Raw genomic sequence first — 19,752 nt, 5'->3', positions numbered from 1 at the left:
GGACCCGGATTTTGACCCCCTGGTGGCCTCGTACTTGAATCGTACAGCTCGGGACCCCACGTACGGGGTCGAGCGTCACCTCCGCCCGGCGCAAGATGAACAGCCTTTGTGCAGGATGTTGGCCCTGACGGACGTGACCTGCACAGATGGTACGAGCCTGGACCCGGCCATCATGCGGGATTGGACACTACGCCCCAGTTGCCTTCTTGGCAATGCTAATATGGTTCTGCACCAACCGCAGGTACACGGCTCTGTTCCATATGGACACCAAGCTATCGGAACTAGGATCCGAAGAATTGGGCCCCCTGGCAATAAGTCCTACTGTTCCGGGAACCTTTCTTTAAGGAGCTACAGAAACGCATCAATTTATTTGCTTCCCGGGATAAAGCACAGTCCTCTATACAGAAGGTGTTTCGCTCACTGTTATCCCGGCTGGTCTTCGGTCCCCACTGATCTCGTGGCCCATCCTCTTTTCCACCATACCAGCCCAGACCTCCCTGCACCCGAAGGACGGGTAGAGGTTGTGGAGACAGTGCCGGAGGACGAGCGAGACTTCCTATGGGTGTGTACATCTCCTGCCACTTTCAATCCCCCTCTATTGCATACAGACAGATTGTTTCACTGCAGAGACAGGTGGCAGGAAGTGTCTTCGAATGCATGGGTCCATCAGTCGGTACGAGGTTATGTCATGGACTTCGCCTCCCCACCGACGCAGGTTGGACCTCCGAGTGTCTCCATTGCGAGAGTTCAACGTTCCTTGATAGCTTCGGAGGTTCGGACTCTGCTCGCCTTTGGCGCTACCCAGTGAGCCCCGGATTTGGGGGTGTGACGAAACCAACCTCGCCACTGGGCATTGGAGAAACCTGTTTGCCCGCCTCCTACCTGCTGACTATGGCCCCTGGATTATTTGGGGCATATTGTATTTTATTGTGCAACTGCTGGCCCTTTAAGTACAGTGAATGGTATTTTATTGTACTGCTGCTGGCCCTTTAAGAACTGTCTGGGGACATATTGAGACTTTGGGTAACAATACCCTTTAAGACTATGGCCCCTGAAAACGTATGGACTTTTATTGGTGTGTATGGCCCTTTAAGAACCGTCTGGGGACATATTGTGACTTTGCTGAACAATGTCCCTTTAAGACTATGTCCCCAGACCTGTAAAATAACTTGTTCCTGGCTTTCCCCCACTTGGTTCAGTAAATAGGGCTTACTGAACCAAGTACCACACAGGCGGACCACCCAGAAGTTAAAGTGTGCAGGCAATTTACCTCCCAGGCTGTGAGGTTACTGCCGGTTAATTGCACGTGGCGGCGGCCATCTTGGTTTCCTCGAATGCGGTCAGCGGTGTATGCTAAAGATTCTGTGGAACTAAAATCGGCTACACATTCTGCCGAACATTGCTGACCCTTACCTTCTCCCATACGGAACTTGCAGCTCCAGAGACTGTCCCGTTCGAAATGGGACTTAGTCGTTTTTTCCGCATGAAATTGACCGACCGCACAGCCCAAATCTATGGAACTGTTTTGGGCAGGAAATTGTGCTTGCGGTCGGTCATAAAGGACTTCCAGCTAACTTTTGATCCACTGGAGGGATTTGGCTGATTTTTGGAAGGGTTTATGTTTGAAGTGTGCTGAGTTCAAATATGTAATTGTTATGAATATTGGATGTAGGGTTTTAAAGTTATAGCACATGTATAAAAACTGTATTTTCCCTGGCTGTAATAATTATGTTAACTGGTTATCTGAGGGGAGGGAACTTGTGGGTTGTAACCGTTATGCTATTGGCTGTTTTACCCCGCCCCTGTGGGCGGTCTTATATGTGTAAGTTGGAAATAAAAGCAGACTGGGTGTGCTAGCACCTCAGATCATCTTGTACCTTCATGAAGTTTCGGCTCATGTTTGGGGGATTGGAGAACTACACTCTGGGGATTGCTATAATCACTATACTCCCCAGGGTATTATCGCTGAGCTCTGCTAAGAGCTTGTTCCTGTTCCTGCTCTCTGGAATTCGGAGAGGTCCATCTACTGGAAGCTAGTCCCTGGTCTTGGGTCCAGAGTGGGTAGCGTGGCGAGACCCCAACCAAGCTGCGGCGGTTCGTGGGAGTCTACAGTGGTTATGGTGTCTGGTGGAGTGCTTGGAGACCTCGGAAAGCACTAGGAGCATCCGTCAGCGGAGGGTACCCGGTCGGGGTGCCAGCGGTTCCGTTACAGGGGGGTTTCCTCAGCTCGTTTTTTCTAGTGAAGATGAAGTCGGGGGAGCTCCGCCCGGGGGTCGATTTTCGGGAATTGAACACCTTTCGTTGTCTGCGACCACTTGAAGTTGGAGAGCATTCATCTCCTTCGGGACCTTCCCCAGCCGGGGGACTTGTTCGTGTGACTGGACGTGAAGGATGCTTACCTCTCCGTCCTGGGGGACAAGAGTGGTCACGGGTTGCTTCACTTCACTTGGAATGGCACCCCTCGCCAATTCACATGCCTACCGTTCGGTCTCAGCTCGCCCCCTTGGTGTTTCACCGAGCTGCTGACGCCTGTGATCGCCCGTTCCTGGTCGGAGGGTGTCCGTTTCCTGTTGTTCTGATTGTTTTGCTGGTCCTCTGCGAAGATCCCTCCAGGCTCAGATGTCACACACGTTCGGCGATCTCCTTCTTGGAGCTCCTGGGATTCGTAGTTCGTCTGAAGAAATCCGCTTTGGGACCTTCCCAGATGGTGGAGTTCTTTGGTGTCGTGGTCAATGCGACGGCATGCGTTCTCCGTCTGCCTTTGGCACCGGTGGCATCCGCCCAGGAGGTGATGAGAAGGATATTGAGGCAAGTTCGGTTTCCCCTTCAATTGTTTGCTCGCGTGGTGGGCCTCCTCTCAGCCTCGATACAGGCAATATACCCGGGCCCACTACATTACAGGACCATGCAACGGCTGAAGACCCCTGTTCTACGCATGTGACCTTCCTCAGACCGGATGGTTTTCTCCGTTCCCGGACGTGACGCTGGTGGCTTCTGCACATGGCCGTATGGAACGGCAAGGCGTTATTCGGACCAACCCCGGATTTCGTGCTGGAATCGACTGCAAGCCTCTTAGACTTCCACATCACGCTTTTTCCCAGTCAATCACATTTTCTTTTATCTGCCGTGGGAGTCAAACCTGGCGACGGATTGGTTCTCCAGACATTGGAAGGATACCAGCGACTGGGCGCTCGCTCGACCCATCTTCATCGTACTTGTACGTCGCTAGGTTTTTGTTCATGGTGGGTCTATTCGCCTCCGGGACGACCATCGGATTCGGACGTGCTTTGGTTGGCTCTCGGATCCAGCGTGCGTGGTGGTGGTCGCGCTTCGACAGGTGCGGTTGTTTTCTCAGGAAGCATAGGTGTTTCCTCCGTACGCCTCTATCCCCCGGGTGTTACTTCTAGTTTGTGGTCGACGTGTGTCCTTAGTGTTGTTGACTCCGCTATGGCGAGATCGGTCGGGTTCACGGAGCTTCTGGTTTTTTCCTGTCGGGATCCTCTTCTCTTACGTCCTCTCGAATACTCCTCTTGGAGTCTTTCGGGAGTGCCTGGTAGGTCGAGGCGTCGTCACTATCGGCCAGGGACCTTCTCTGGGATCCCTGAGCTCCCGGGACGAGGAGATGTTTACCTCTCAGCATGGATTTCATAGTGTCGTTGGTGCTTAGGACAGGATGCTGAACCCTTTTTCCGGCCCGTGACCTACTTGCTGAGTGTCTTGTCCCTCCTCGATGTTTTGGGATGGTTGTGCCGTCTGGTTCTTGTGATTAGTCATTTATTTAGGTGGCGCATGTTCCGTTTGGAGGTTTTTTCCCCATCGGTCAGGACCCGCTGGTCTGCAGATTTCTACGTGGGATGAGGCTGGCACGTCCTCCGGCGCCTAAATACCCTTCCCTCTGGGAGGTAAGTAGGGTTTTAGTGTTTTTCTTCGGGATTCGGCCGGAGTTCCTTGTTTTTTCCCTTCGACAGCTTTCTACTGTGTTTGCCCTCTTGTTGTGTCTGGTTTCGTTCAGACGTGTTTCTGATGTCCGATCCTTCGCCCCTGTCCAATCTCGATGGATGAGATGGTTATTGACACTGGCAGGGGTGAATGCGACTCTTGAAGTACATTCGGTTAGCGGCGCTACTGCTTCCGAGTTTTCCTTGATGGGGGTTTCTCCTCGGGACGTTTTTTGTATGTGGCGGTCCGGTCCCGTGAGGAGCTTGCGCCAGTTTATGTCGGAGCGTTAAAACAGCAAATATGAAGCCTCCTGTCATGCTATAAAATTGTAGATTATAATAGCTTTAGTGTAACTATAATCTTAATTTTATGAATGACAGGAGGCGAATATTTCCCACCCAGTTTGGTTTCTCCCCCCCCCTGTTTTGGATGGATTGCATTGATTGTATTTCTGTTGATTTGTCTGATTATCTGGGCTAGGTTTGGTAGTCTGGGGTGATGTTGTGGGAAGTGCATGTTATATTGTATTGACGGTCATTAGTGATGGATTTCATGTCTTTATTCTATCAGTACTGGATCGTGGGATTTATGTTTTATCAGTACATTTCGTTCACTAATCAGTGTTTTCGATTCTGTTTATTTCGTTTCAGTTTAATGGTTCGACTTCAGTTCATAGAATCGGCTGTTTGGCAGGATGAAGATCAAGTTCATCCATTATCCAAAGTTTTTCCAGATGACATTCATTGTTATGTTGTAAATTTTTCTTTATTTAGTTTTTGTCATTGTTGTGTACGTTACGTTGTCGCAGCGTGAAAGAGGAAATGGTGGCTTAGGAGGAGCCTTATATAGATACCTTATGTTTTTGTCTTTGGTGTTTATCTCTCTGTTAATGTGCTGCTGTGGAGTTCTAGTAAAGAGAGACTTAAGCAAATATTCGCCTCCTGTCATTAATAAAATTAAGATTATAGTTACACTAAAGCTAGTATAATCTACAATTGTCCCTCCTGCACCATGGGTGCTGAAATAATAGAATCCTTAGATGCTAGACTAAAGAGCATCCTCTTGACCTACTGTCTTGTTGTATAACCCCTATCATAGCCCCCTATAACATGCTCACTTTAACCAATACCTCAACCTAGAAGATGATATACGTGTAATAGTGCCTGTGAATAAAAACAAAGTGTTCCCAATTCAGCAACAGATTAACTAATTGACTGTCTGTTCAGAGGCTTATTCGGCTTTATTTACCATTGCCAAGAGCGCACACTGAAATGTAGTTATAAATACAAAAAGAGAAGTCCTGCGCTTAAGCAGCAAGGACTACAACACACATCAACCCCAATATATAGTAAAAACCAAAGAAAAGAAAATGTTACTTGCGCTTTCTCCTTAATCCCTATGTATATTTAGACAAATGGAGGTCATTTAGTTGCTCCAATGGCCATTGGAGGAATGCCCGCCTGCCAACGTCAAGGCAGACCCCCCCTAAGCGGGTCCTAACACTGACCCTTCAGCCTGCTTCCTTGAGCTTCTGGCAAAGATATCTCTAATGAGACAGAAAGGGGTATTTTTTATATACACCCCTATACTTATTAACCCTTAATAGGGAACACATGGGATGGGTAGCAGCATTGTAACCAGGCTGTGTGATGCAAAGTAAATACAAATACAAAAAGAGAAGTCCTGCGCTTAAGCAGCAAGGACTACAACACACATCAACCCCAATATATAGTAAAAACCAAAGAAAAGAAAATGTTACTTGCGCTTTCTCCTTAATCCCTATGTATATTTAGACAAATGGAGGTCATTTAGTTGCTCCAATGGCCATTGGAGGAATGCCCGCCTGCCAACGTCAAGGCAGACCCCCCTAAGCGGGTCCTAACACTGACCCTTCAGCCTGCTTCCTTGAGCTTCTGGCAAAGATATCTCTAATGAGATAAATATAAATAGGGATTAAGGAGAAAGCGCAAGTAACATTTTCTTTTCTTTGGTTTTTACTATATATTGGGGTTGATGTGTGTTGTAGTCCTTGCTGCTTAAGCGCAGGACTGCTCTTTTTGTATTTGTATTTACTTTGCATCACACAGCCTGGTTACAATGCTGCTACCCATCCCATGTGTTCCCTATTAAGGGTTAATAAGTATAGGGGTGTATATAAAAAATACCCCTTTCTGTCTCATTAGAGATATCTTTGCCAGAAGCTCAAGGAAGCAGGCTGAAGGGTCAGTGTTAGGACCCGCTTAGGGGGGTCTGCCTTGACGTTGGCAGGCGGGCATTCCTCCAATGGCCATTGGAGCAACTAAATGACCTCCATTTGTCTAAATATACATAGGGATTAAGGAGAAAGCGCAAGTAACATTTTCTTTTCTTTGAAATGTAGTTATGTCTGTATTGCTGATTAAAATTTTGTGACACTGTTCACCTGGGCTAGTGGTAATTTATAGAACTGGGGGATAGTTGAACCGTAGACTCATTTTTTTTTCTAGCCTACATCTTGTTATATTTACTTATTTTGCTTACCTGTCTTCTTGGTTTATATAAATATTGCTGCAGGGTACGATGGCTCATAATATCTTCCAGGTCTCTTACACTTTTTCTTCTTTGCTCCAAAGCTTGCATATCTAGGCAAACAGTACTGACATTCTCTCTTCTGAAATGAAAAGTTACAGATTTCAATTTTTTAATGTTTGGCAAGCAAGAATATGTATTTCTGTGGATGTAAGTGAAATGTAATTATTTGTATTTTAGATTAGAATGTTTTTAAATATTCTCTGTATATATTCAGTGATGGAACTACCTGAAGACTGTACTTAATGCAGTGGAACCTCTTAACTTGAACGGTCCCGTTTTTGAACAATTTGGAAGTCAAATCAAAATTTAGAGTAAAAAATGTCTCGGTACGCGAACAATCTTCGGTACCCGAACATACAACAAGGAGCCATGTCTCCTTTTCAAGTCAGAAAAGGGTGCATGTGCCCATCTTTTTGTACTACTAATAGACCACTAATAGTGTCACAGGTCTGGAGTACGGTAGGGAGGTACCAGGGGACAATTGCAAATATGTAAAGTAAATATAAAATGTGGCTATCAGTAAAAAACGTAAACAAGAGTATATCCCACACTGTGGCTTATGACTCATCACATATATTGCTAAAATAATAATTTATTACTTTTATATCTTGCATTGGAACTGCAACACTGTTTAATTCCCAGCATAAAATTTCCAAATAACATCCATTAGGACCAACAATTCTTAATGCCATCATCACAATTTGGCCTCTTATTGTTGAAATCAAAAGGTTGAACGTAATATAATTTGAGAATTATTTTTAATGCATACATATAAATGTAAAATGCTGTAATTTTGGGGGTCTGGAACGGATTCATTAATTTTACATTAAAGGGACACTATAGTCACCTGAACAACTTTAGCTTAATTAAGCAGTTTTGGTGTATAGAACATGCCCCTGCAGCCTCACTGCTCAATCCTCTGCCATTTAGGAGTTAAATCCCTTTGTTTATGAACCCTAGTCACACCTCCCTGCATGTGACTTGTACAGCCTTCCATAAACACTTCCTGTAAAGAGAGCCCTATTTAGGCTTTCTTTATTGCACGTTCTGTTTAATGAAGATTTTCTTATCCCCTGCTATGTTAATAGCTTGCTAGACCCTGCAAGGGCCTCCTGTATGTGATTAAAGTTCAATTTAGAGATTGAGATACAATTATTTAAGGTAAATTACATCTGTTTGAAAGTGAAACCAGTTTTTTTTTCATGCAGGCTTTGTCAATCATAGCCAGGGGAGGTGTGGCTAGGGCTGCATAAACAGAAACAAAGTGATTTAACTCCTAAATGACAGTGAATTGAGCAGTGAAATTGCAGGGGAATGATCTATACACTAAAACTGCTTTATTTAGCTAAAGTAATTTAGGTGACTTTAGTATTCCTTTAATTCTAATGGGAAATGTTGATTCGGTTCTCGAACAAATGGGAACTCGAACAGCCTTCTGGAATGGATTAAGTTTAAGTTCTGAGGTTCCACTGTAATAGTATGAGAGAGCACTCACTTTTATTTTTCTTAAAGGGACACTATAGTCACCAGAACAACTACAGCTTAATGTAGTTGTTCTGGTGAGTATAATCATTATATGCCGGCATTTTCATGCAAACACTGCCTTTTCAGGGAAAAGATGGCCACTGGAGGTGCTTCCTGGCTTAGTGCTGCACAGTAAGCAGCAGTGCCGTTCAGGGTCTCCACGCTCTGCATGGGGACGCTGAATTTTCCTCAGAGATGTATTGATTCAATGATTCTATGAGGATGTGCTGTTTGACCAAAATGGCATTTGGCCCGCCCCTTGCCGATTTTTACCCAATCCAATGCTTTCCCTTTCTGATGCTGTCACCAAAGAGGGGGGGGTTCAGGAATACACTATAGGAATACACTATAGGGTCATTAATACATGTTTGTGTTCCTGACCCTATAGTGTTCCTTTAAGGGTGCAATGACTCCAGCTCCGCCTTACCAGATAAGATTCACAGAATGAACACAAAAGATGCCTAGCACTCCTTATTATGAAACAATAGTATTCCAGCAACGTTTCAATGGGTGTGCCTTCATCAAGTAATATCAAGAATTGCTGAACATCTTTTTTGTTTATTGTGTGAAAACTATTTGTTTTCTTAACTGTAGTTAAAGGACCACTCTAGGCACCCAGACCACTTCAGCTTAATGAAGTGGTCTGGGTGCCAGGTCCTTCTAGGGTTAACCCATTTTTTCATAAACATAGCAGTTTCAGAGAAACTGCTATGTTTGTGAATGGGTTAAGCCTTCCCCTATTTCCTCTAGTGGCTGTCTCATTGACAGCCGCTAGAGGCGCTTGCGTGATTCTTACTGTGATTTTCACAGTGAGCGCACGCAAGCGTCAATAGGAAAGCAATATGAATGCTTTCCTATGTGACTGGCTGCGCGCGCAGCTCGTGCCGCGCGTGCGCATTCAGCCGACGGGGAGGAGAAGAGGAGGATCGGAGGAGGAGAGCTCTCCGCCCACCGCTGGAAAAAGGTAAGTTTTAAACACTTTCCCGAGTATGTTTTCCTGGCACTAGAGTGGTCCTTTAAGTAGTGCTAACAGTGCAACATGTAAATTTTCATTTCATTTTTAAGTCAGCCAATATCAGTAACAATGTCACTAGACATTGATCCAGCTATGTTACTGTTGCCAAATACACTGCTCCATTTTAAAGTGCAGTGGGATAATTTCTATATATAAACTTTTCCAGATCAAAAAGGCTGCAGTTCCGCTGTAATTCACACACATTCACACAAAACCTCTTTATCTGCAATGAAGAACACAAAAAATCTTAGTAAAAAATTATAATTATAAATGTAAGTGTGCAGTGCTGAGCAATGAATTATGAGCAAATATAACCGTGGTTAATTTGGTGAATGCGGGTTTGTGTTTTATTTGAAACAAAGCAAAGAGATATTTAGGATATCTGAGCTATGGCATATTCATTTCAGTTCTTTCAGGCCTTATTATGTGGTTAATTACAAATATAGGAAAAGTGAAACTTACAAGAGGTATGAGACTGAAGGTTCTGCAATAGATGGTCGAGGGCTGTTAAAATCAACATTGGCCATGTTATCCATGCTTGGAGAGCGAATAAATGCCAGTGAGCCTCGGCGCTCTCCCTATAAAGAGATGATTTAATGGTGAATACATTTAACACCTTAAATTGAATAACATATCTAAAAGCAATTAGCAACTGTTTTGCAATTTATATGTAGTAATAGCCTATATAAAATATATTTTTCACCTTGTTGGAACTCAAATAAACAAATTGATAAATTAAAGGACCAGCTTAATGAAGTGATCTGGGTGCCAGGTCCATCTAGTGTTAACCTTGCAGCTGTAAACATAGCAGTTTCAGAGAAACTGCTATATTTACACTAGGGCTAATCCAGCCTCTAGTGGCTGTCTCACTGACAGCCGCTAGAGGCGCTTCCGCGCTTCTCACTGTGAAAATCACAGTGAGAAGACACTGGATGTCCATAGGAAAGCATTGAGAAATGTGCGCGCGGCTCTTGCCGCGCATGTGCATTCGGCACTGACGTCAGCAGAGCGAGCCCGGCGCTAGAGAATGATAACTGTTTAACCCCTTCAGCCCCCTTCAGCCCAGCAAGAGTGGGGCCCTGAGGGTGGGGGGGACTAGTTTGTTTTCCTGGCACTATAGTGGCCCTTTAATGTTCTAATTAAACCATTGGAATTCTCTGTAAAAAGCAAATCACAACTACAAAAAAAAAAAAAAAAAAATCTAGCTCCATTCTTCCTTCTTAGATAAATAAAAGCTTTCTGTAAGCTTATATTAACATCGCTTTAAAGGACAACTGTCATCACAAAATATGAAATATGTTTTAATATAACAGTCCTTTCATCAATTTTGAAAGGAATATATTTTTTGTTTGTTTTTAATAAATGAAGTATAAGTAAAAAAAAAAATAGAAAAAGTCATATACTAAAAATAGAGATGAGAAGATCCTTCAGCAATATACATGCACCTTGGGTCAGGCAGTGTTTCAAAACTAACAGCTAGTCTCTGTGGTAGTGCCTCACGGTCAGCAGACATATTCCAGCAAATTAGCAGCAGACCCTCCCTTCCAGACCCTCCCACCTCCTGTACAGCATCCATTTTAGATTCATTCTGAAGCTGCATTCTTAGATAGAGGAGGGAAAGTGTAGCTGCTGCTCATTTGATAGGGAAATCGATAGCTAGTAGTGTCCACTACAGTCCTGAAGGACTCATCTGATCTCTGCTGTAAGGACAGCACCCCAAAAAAGCCCTTTTTAGGGCTAGAACATCAGTCTGCTTTTTTTTTTTCTGTGTAATGTAATTGCAGTTGCCTGCCTGCCAGCTTCTGTGTCAGGCTCACAGTGGATACTGTGCCCACTTGCCCAGTGCCACCACTCATATCTGGTGTTGTGATGTAATTCCAGTAAAATACAAGTTTAGCAGGCTAAGATTGCCACAAGGCATATGTATGTATATGTGTTTGTAGTATCAGTTAGTTAATTACACGTAGCTAAGATACTGTCATCACTGTACTGACCAGGTGCAGGAATGTAAGAACTGGAATTACGCGTCCCTCTCCTTTGTATCAGATGAGCCACGTGGTTAGACCGGATGGATGAGTTTAGACTCTATTCATTAAATAGGTTAAGGGTATGTGTGGGTGTAGTTAATTGTGGGAGGAGCTACAGTGCTATATAAGGAATGTACTCTATGTATTCAGTACTCAGACTTTGCTGTATTTTGGTGACGCTAGTCCCTCTGAGTCCCGATCGGTGATCCAATAAAGAATCTCTTCCTTCCTGAAGAAACCTGTGTCCATCTCTCTGTGCTTGGCTTCCGTCAGTTTCTCCGGTATCATTTGGTGCATTGGCCGGGAAGCTCATCGTTCAACGGTAGCTGAGAGGCAGAGGCGTGAGACGGTCTATCTTTGCCCACGTTCTCTACGGCTGCACCCCTGAACTTCTGCGTGGACCTCCCTTCGTCTCGGCGCCACTGGTCTGTTGTCCAGGAGATCATCGGCCTCTACGTAAGAAGTGCTGGGGTGTCCCCGTCGATGAGTGTGAACTCAGGTTCAGGAACGAGGAGGTAAGATAACTGCTGTTTTAGACGGCAGGACCCGCTAGGGGTATACCGATTGTGCGGTAGGCCCAAAGGGGTTTTTGAATCTGTATCTGCCCCCTCTGTCGGAGGGAAGGAGCGAAGGCGCACCGCTCGATCGAACGCTCTTTAGTCAGACCGTTTGATTTGGTTAGTCAGGCGGGGTCCAGGTGTAAGATAGCCCTAGCCGGACACCGGTGTCTTGTCTAGACTAGCGTTCTAGGGTGTATATTACGTTCGCTAGGTCGGAGGGACCGGGAGACTAAGCGGCGCCTGTGTAAATTCGGTTCGCTAGTTCTCATCCTATCTGGGCTAAGTGGGAAGGCGTGTAAATTTGGAACCCACTAGACTTTTGATAGTGCGACTAAGAGGCGTCTGTGTAAATTCGGTTCTCTAGCTCGCTATGTATATGTGGTGATTGGGCAGTGTGGCTAACCAAAACGGGTGTATATAGTTTTAGGTAGTCCATTCAAGGTACTGGCCAATAGTTTAGTTGGGAATTGTAAATGTGTTAACGATTGTTTAGTAAAGTGTATATCTTGTTAGATAGCGCGAGCTCAGCCGTCTAGCGAGAGTGTTAATAGTGTGTTGCTGTATTATAGTGCACGGTACCATAACCCTGTATATTTACTGACATTGTATAATAAGTACTAATCATTGTCGTCCATTGCATGTTTTAACACCATAACCACTAATAATTGTATTGTGACCTTAACTTGTGCTTTGACCTATGCTAACCGTACTGTAACCGCTATTTGTAAAAGACGATGTTACTGGGTGTGTTATAGACGGGTAATTCGTATATAGAGAATTATAGCGTGGGTGACTGTGTAGTTACGCCAAAGGGCATAATATTGATTATATAGTGACTGGTGTAGCAGCTGTGTGTGTACGGGAATTCCCTGAGTGTTTATTGTTATTGTGTACGTTTCACTTGGTAACCGTACCACGTGGTGCTGTTGCCAGAGGAAACGGGTGTGACTGTTGAATAGTACGCGTGTATAGTATTCGTTGTCGACGACGTTCCATTGTTAAGTATGGGTGCGTCGCAGTCAACGATTCCGGATCCCTTAGGATGTATGGTTAAGAATTTTAAAAAGGGATTCAAGGTTTGTGATTTTGGGGTTAAGATGTCTCCTGTACGTTTGGTCACTTTGTGTACTAGGGAGTGGCCTACTTTGGTTGCGGCATGGCCGCCACGTGGCAGTTTGGATCCAACTCTGGTACAGCGCTTACACGTGGCTGTATCAGGTAGGCCTGAACTTTACGGCCAGTTTCCTTATATTGACTGTTGGAGACAGGCCGTAAATGACTCGCCAAAATGGCTCCGGACATGCCACGAGGAGCAGTGTCGCCTCATGGTAGCTAGGACTTGTTCGTCCACTAGGGCTGGTGTTAGGCCCATTTTGGACACGCCCCCTGAGTCCGAGATCCCTTTGCCGCCCCCTTACTTTCCGGTAAGAGGAAGTGACGCAAATACAGGAAGTCCTGTAACCCTTCCCTCACTACCCCCATCCACTTCCGCTTCCTCCTCCAGTGCAGGATCCACCCCCCCTCGTACTAAATCCCCCCTTCCGGAACCAGATAGACCAACCTCCATTAAAAATGAATATCCTGATTTGGCGCCACTTCAGACTTCCGGTCAAGCTTCATCTAGCTCGGCCCGAAGTGTTTTATTTACCTCCTTTTCCCAAAACCAAACTCCCACATCCCCATACCCTATTTCTCCCCAACCGGAACCCATGACTGACGCTTCCCTACGTAGCCCCATCCAAACCCGACAGTTGACTGGTGCCCAACAATTAAAGCACTATCAGATGCCTCTTCGCCTAAATCCCGGGTCAGCTTATATCGATGCCGCAGGTCAAATGGCACACGCTGACCCAGTCTTCGTATATGTCCCATTTACCACTACCGACCTTTTAAACTGGAAGACCCATAATTCCTCGTATACTGAGAAACCACAAGCCATGACTGATCTGTTCACCTCAATAGTACAGACGCATAATCCGACATGGGCTGATTGCCAGCAGTTACTAATGACTTTATTTAACAATGAGGAAAGGACAAGAATAAATCAAGCAGCCATTAAAGCATTAGAAGATAGAGCCCGTGCTTTGAACCAAGCTAATCCAGCAGCATGGGCCGCGACACACTATCCCAACACCGATCCCGATTGGAACGTAAATGGTGCTGATATGGTTCAACTCAGAGCCTATAGAGACGCTATAATTGCTGGCATGAAAGCCGGAGGAAAGAAGGCTATTAATATGTCAAAGACAGTTGAGGTGATTCAGAAAAGCGATGAAGCGCCCAGTGTCTTTTATGACCGATTATTGGAGGCGTACCGCTTGTACACCCCCTTTAATCCGGAAGACGCAGACAATTCCCGAATGGTGAACTCCGCCTTTGTCAGCCAAGCTTACGGAGATATTAAGCGCAAGCTACAAAAGCTAGAAGGGTTTGCAGGTATGTCAATCACCCAACTAATGGAGGTAGCAAATAAGGTGTATATGAATAGGGAAACAGAAAGCAAGAAAGAGGAGGAGCGCAAGATGCGTAGAAAGGCTGATATGCTAGCGGTAGCAATCGCAGGCGTAGATAAACGGGGCCCAGATAGAGGCGATAGTAGATGGAATAGGGAGCCTTTGAGTAGGAATCAGTGCGCGTATTGCAAGGAAGAAGGGCATTGGAGGAACGAGTGTCCACAAAGAGAGCAGTACGAGAGAGACCACCCCAGGGCAGGTTACGGAAACTTTAGAGGCAGAGCGAGAGGTAGAGGAGGCCCCGGAGGGAGTAATGGTAATAGAGGGAGCAATGGGAACAGAGGAAGTGTTAGGGAAGACAGGTATATTCCAGCAGCGCAAAGGTCCCGCGATAGAGAAGGTAGGGACTTCGTAGGATTGGCTGACACGGTCATGGAGGACTATTGATACCGACCGGGCTCCATCCCCCTTGGTCGAGCGGAGCCTATGGTCGATGTATCAATAGGGGGGAAAAGGAGTGCGTTCATGATCGACACTGGTGCTGAACATTCAGTGGTGACTAATCTAGTTGCTCCTCCATCTGGAAGGACTATTACTGTGATAGGAGCAACTGGAAGAAGTGCTGAAAAACCGGTTCTTAAAAGTCGACTCTGTACATTGGGAGGCCACGTAGTAAAACACCAATTCCTTTATATGCCTGAATGTCCAGTCCAATTGCTGGGACGTGATATGCTATCCAAATTACAAGCGCAGATTACGTTCCTACCAGATGGAACAACATCTTTAAAGTTTAATGGACCTTCAGGTATTATGACTTTATCCATACCAAAGGAAGAAGAGTGGCGACTTTATACAGTGTTGACTAGCCAAAACCCTAGGAGTGATGAGACATTGTTTAACATACCAGGAGTTTGGGCAGAGAACAACCCACCAGGACTGGCCCGCAATATTCCACCTATAAAAATTGAACTGAAACATGGGGTTTATCCAGTGAGCCTGAGACAATACCACATCCCGCAGAAGGCTAAGAAGAACATCCAATCCTATCTGGATAAGTTCATACGGTATGGTATCCTAAAATTCTGTACTTCCCCCTGGAACACCCCATTGCTGCCTGTTCAAAAGCCCGGCACAGATGAGTATCGACCTGTGCAGGACTTAAGAGCAGTCAATGATGCGGTTGTTAGTATACATCCAGTTGTGCCCAATCCATATAACCTGCTTGCTTTAATTCCGGGCGGGGCTACTTACTTCACAGTTTTAGACCTCAAAGATGCCTTCTTTTGCCTCCGAATTGCCGCAGAAAGTCAATGTATTTTCGCTTTCCAGTGGGAGAACGCTGTAACGGGCTCAAAACGCCAAATGACTTGGACAAGACTGCCCCAAGGGTTTAAAAATTCACCTACCCTATTTGGTTCAGCCCTAAGTCAAGATCTACTGGATTTCGAGTCTATCCCAGGAGAGTGTGTATTGTTACAGTATGTAGATGACTTGTTGATAGCAGCAGTTACAAAAGAAATCTGTCAGCAAGCAACGCACGATCTACTACATATTCTCTGGAAGGCAGGATACAAGGTGTCCAGAAAGAAGGCTCAGTTGTGTTTGCCAACTGTCAAGTATCTGGGATTCCATATCTCTGAAGGTCAAAGAATTATGGGGCCAGAGAGAAAAGAAGCTGTCTGCCAAATACCAATACCCAAGAATAGAAGACAAGTGCGAGAATTCTTGGGGGCAGCAGGCTTCTGTAGGATATGGATTCCCAGCTATGCGATACTAGCAAAACCTCTGTACGCAGCTATCAAAGGTACAGAGCACGACCCCTTCCTATGGACCCAAGAACAGCAAACGGCATTTGAAGATGTGAAGAAGGCTTTGATGAGTGCCCCAGCATTAGGTCTACCTGATCACACACGACCATTCTACCTGTATGTACACGAGCAAAGAAGAATGGCTGTGGGAGTATTGACACAGTACTTGGGATCATGGCAAAGACCTGTTGCCTACATGTCTAAACAATTGGATGCAGTGGCCAGCGGACTTCCACCTTGTCTAAGAGCCGTAGCTGCAGCCGCCCTGCTAGTAGCTGAAGCCGATAAACTCACTCTGGGTCAAGAACTTTATGTACGAGTCCCACATGCAGTACAGACGTTGTTGGATTACAAAGGAAATCATTGGTTTAGTAACAGCCGTATGACCAAGTATCAAGCAATGTTGTGTGAAAACCCAAGAGTGCATTTAGAGACTGTAAACACCTTAAATCCAGCTACCCTTTTGCCACAACCTACTGAAAGTCAACATGATTGTTTGGAAGTAATGGATGAAGTATTTTCAAGTAGACCAGATCTTCGTGATTTTCCCATCCAGAACCCCGATGTTCAATATTACACCGACGGCAGTAGTTATGTGAAAGAAGGGATCCGCTATGCAGGATATGCAGTAACAACCATAGACAAGGTGATAGAAGCTCGGCCATTGGCAAAAGGAACATCAGCACAAAAGGCAGAATTAATAGCACTAACACGAGCGTTACAATTGGCTGAAGGTTTAAGAGTGAATATCTATACGGACTCTAAGTATGCGTTTTTAACCACTCATGCCCACGGAGCTTTGTATAAAGAAAGAGGACTACTGAATTCAGAAGGCAAAGAAATCAAGTACGCAGCCGAAATCCTACAACTATTGGAAGCAGTGTGGGAGCCGAAAGAAGTCGGTATCATACATTGTCGAGCACATCTGAGAGGTGATGGTGATGTAACCAAGGGAAATCGGATGGCAGATAGTGCAGCTAAGCGTGCTGCTGAATCAGGAAGACAGGAGTATGTGGGGCATATAGCTGCTCTAATACCAACCCCACTGTCTCAATGGACTCCAGTTTATACAGCTCAAGAAGAGGAGTGGTTAAAGACTGAACCGGGAAAGTATTTGGAGAACAAGTGGTATCAGCTAGAAGATGGAAGAATAGTTATACCAGCATCGCTAGCGGTAGAAATTGTCCAAAATTATCATAACGGGACACATTCTGGGAGAGACAGTACTGAAGAATCTCTTAGAAAACATTTCTACATACCAAGATTGTCCAACTTGACTCAGGCCATTGTACGTAGATGTGTAACGTGTGCTAAAAATAATGCAAGACAAGGACCAGTAAAGCCACCAGGAGTCCAGTTTATGGGGGGACTCCCCATGTCCGATCTACAAATAGACTTTACAGTGATGCCTAAGTCGGGTGGACATCGTTACCTGCTGGTAATTGTGTGCACCTATTCAGGCTGGGTAGAAGCATGTCCTACTCGTACAGAGAAAGCAGGAGAAGTTGTGAGATTCCTGCTACGAGAAATAATACCCCGATATGGACTACCCTGTTCTATAGGATCGGACAATGGTCCAGCTTTTGTTCATCAGTGCCTACAACAACTGACTCATATGCTTGGTATAAAGTGGAGGCTTCATACTGCATATAGACCCCAGAGTTCTGGTAAGGTAGAGAGAATGAATAGAACTATCAAGAACCAGTTGGCTAAAATGTGTCAGGAAACCCAACTTAAGTGGAACGTTCTCTTACCCATAGCTTTATTGCGAATCCGCAGTACCCCTACCAGAAGGATGGGTCTCTCTCCTTTTGAAATTATGTATGGGCGACCACCTCCCGTACTTGGTAACTTAAGGGGGGATTTGAGTCAGTTGGGAGAAGGAATTACCCGGCAGCAGGTTGTAGAGTTGGGTAAGACTATGGAGGAGGTACAGAAATGGGTACAAGATAGATTACCGGTGAATATTTATCCCCCTGTTCATAGTTATCATCCAGGAGATCAAGTGTGGATTAAAGAGTGGAATAATGTACCGTTAGGGCCCAAGTGGAGAGGTCCTTATGTTGTTCTTTTGTCTACCCCTACAGCAATAAAAGTAGCAGAAGTGACTCCGTGGATACATCACTCCAGGGTTAAGCCAGCAGCAGTTGATTCTTGGCAAGTTACAGCAGATCCAGAGAATCCCTGCAAGATCCGGTTGAAACGCACTACTCAGTCGGAGTAACGAGGAATTATTGTGGATTACAAATTTTATTGTTACAGGTGTGAGTGAGAAGGCCATAATAAAGCCTGTCCGCTTACCATCACATAGTGTATAAGCCAGGAAAGTCTCGAAGGGACACCTGTGAAGACGAGCAGAACTCCATTCCCTGCAGCCCTCACATCCTGGAAGCTGAGGTTCCATCGCACGGACGAAGACTGAGGATGACGGCGAAAGATGTGCTTTTGATAGTGTTTATTTATATGTGTTTTTATATTCAGGAAGGTAGAGGTACCGACACTCCTAGCTGTGAGGTATGCATTAAGACTACGAGAACAGGTAATCATATTTCCCAAACCCTAATTTGGCATTCACAATACGAGTGTAAAGGAGATGTATCGAGATGTAGATACTTAAATATAGAATATAGTGTGTGCCATTTAGGAGTAGGAGAACCTAAGTGCTTCAGTCCGGAGTATCAACCTCGTACAATTTGGTTGACTCTCAGGAATGGAGATCCTCAGGGGACCCTAATTAATAAAACGGTGTTAGAATCCGTACATTCTTCGGGTGTTCTGCTATTTGATGCGTGTAAAGCGATATCGAGTGGTAGAAAACCGTGGAATGTATGTGGGGATCTTAGATGGGAGAGGACGTATGGGTCTAACGATAAATATATTTGTCCCAGTAGCAAAAATAAATATGTGAGTCCTAGATGCCCAAATAAAGACTATAACTTTTGTCCATATTGGTCTTGTGTGGGGTGGGCAACTTGGGGACAGACAGCAGACAAGGACATGATTGTTACTAAGTTGCCTACCAATCCATACTGTAAGTCTATGGAATGCAACCCAGTCCATATTCTTATAAATAACCCCGACAAGTTCTTAGATAAATATGGTAATTTATTTGGGTTTCAAATATACGGGACGGGTTTAGACCCTGGGACAATATTATTTATAGGGATAGAGACTGATACGGTATCCTCCCAGACTCATCAAGTATACCATTCCTTTTATGAAGAGATGAGTATAGATAATAAGATCCCCCATAATGCTAAAAACCTGTTCATCGATCTAGCTGAAAGTATTGCCGGTAGTCTTAATGTTACCAACTGCTATGTGTGTGGAGGTACTAACATGGGAGACCAATGGCCTTGGGAAGCAAAGGAGGTAATGTCCGGTTCTGAGGCAGTTGACCAACTAATATCTACACAAGCCGATTATCATATGAGTGTTAGAGGTAAATCTGAGTGGAGATTAAAGACCTCCATCATAGGTTATGTTTGCATAGCAAGGAAAGGAATAATGTATAATACTTCTGTAGGAGAATTAACTTGTCTAGGGCAAAAAGCTTATGATGATGATACAAAGAATACAACTTGGTGGTCGGCTTCAAATGTCTCAGAACCATCAAACCCGTTTGCTAGATACGCCAATTTAAAGGACGTGTGGTTTGATCTATCCATCACATCTAGTTGGAGAGCCCCAGCAAATTTGTACTGGATCTGTGGTAAGAAAGCCTACTCGGAGCTGCCACAGGACTGGGAAGGGGCATGTGTGTTGGGTATGCTCAAACCATCCTTCTTCTTGTTACCTATCGAAACAGGTGAGACTTTAGGTGTTAAAGTGTATGATGTGAATCATAGGAAGAAA

General features: G+C 44.9%; 1 protein-coding gene across 3 annotated transcripts in view; it reads right to left on the bottom strand.

Moving 5' to 3' along the window:
• The window catches only part of SLC9A3 (solute carrier family 9 member A3), a 238,875-nt gene that overhangs the window by 18,484 nt on the left and 200,639 nt on the right, over nt 1–19,752 (bottom strand). For all 3 annotated transcript variants that reach the window (XM_063450618.1, XM_063450616.1, XM_063450617.1), the window contains exons 11-12: nt 9,512–9,627; nt 6,460–6,589 (exon numbers count right to left, since the gene is read on the bottom strand). In XM_063450618.1, coding sequence (XP_063306688.1) covers nt 6,460–6,589; nt 9,512–9,627 — 246 coding nt within the window. The remainder of the gene's footprint in view (nt 1–6,459; nt 6,590–9,511; nt 9,628–19,752) is intronic.

The sequence above is a fragment of the Pelobates fuscus genome, chromosome 4 (assembly GCF_036172605.1).
Source record: "Pelobates fuscus isolate aPelFus1 chromosome 4, aPelFus1.pri, whole genome shotgun sequence".
In the NCBI taxonomy this organism is placed as follows: Eukaryota; Metazoa; Chordata; class Amphibia; order Anura; family Pelobatidae; genus Pelobates; species Pelobates fuscus.
Note: the sequence above shows the minus strand (reverse complement) of the source record. Positions and strands in the feature narration are given on the sequence as shown.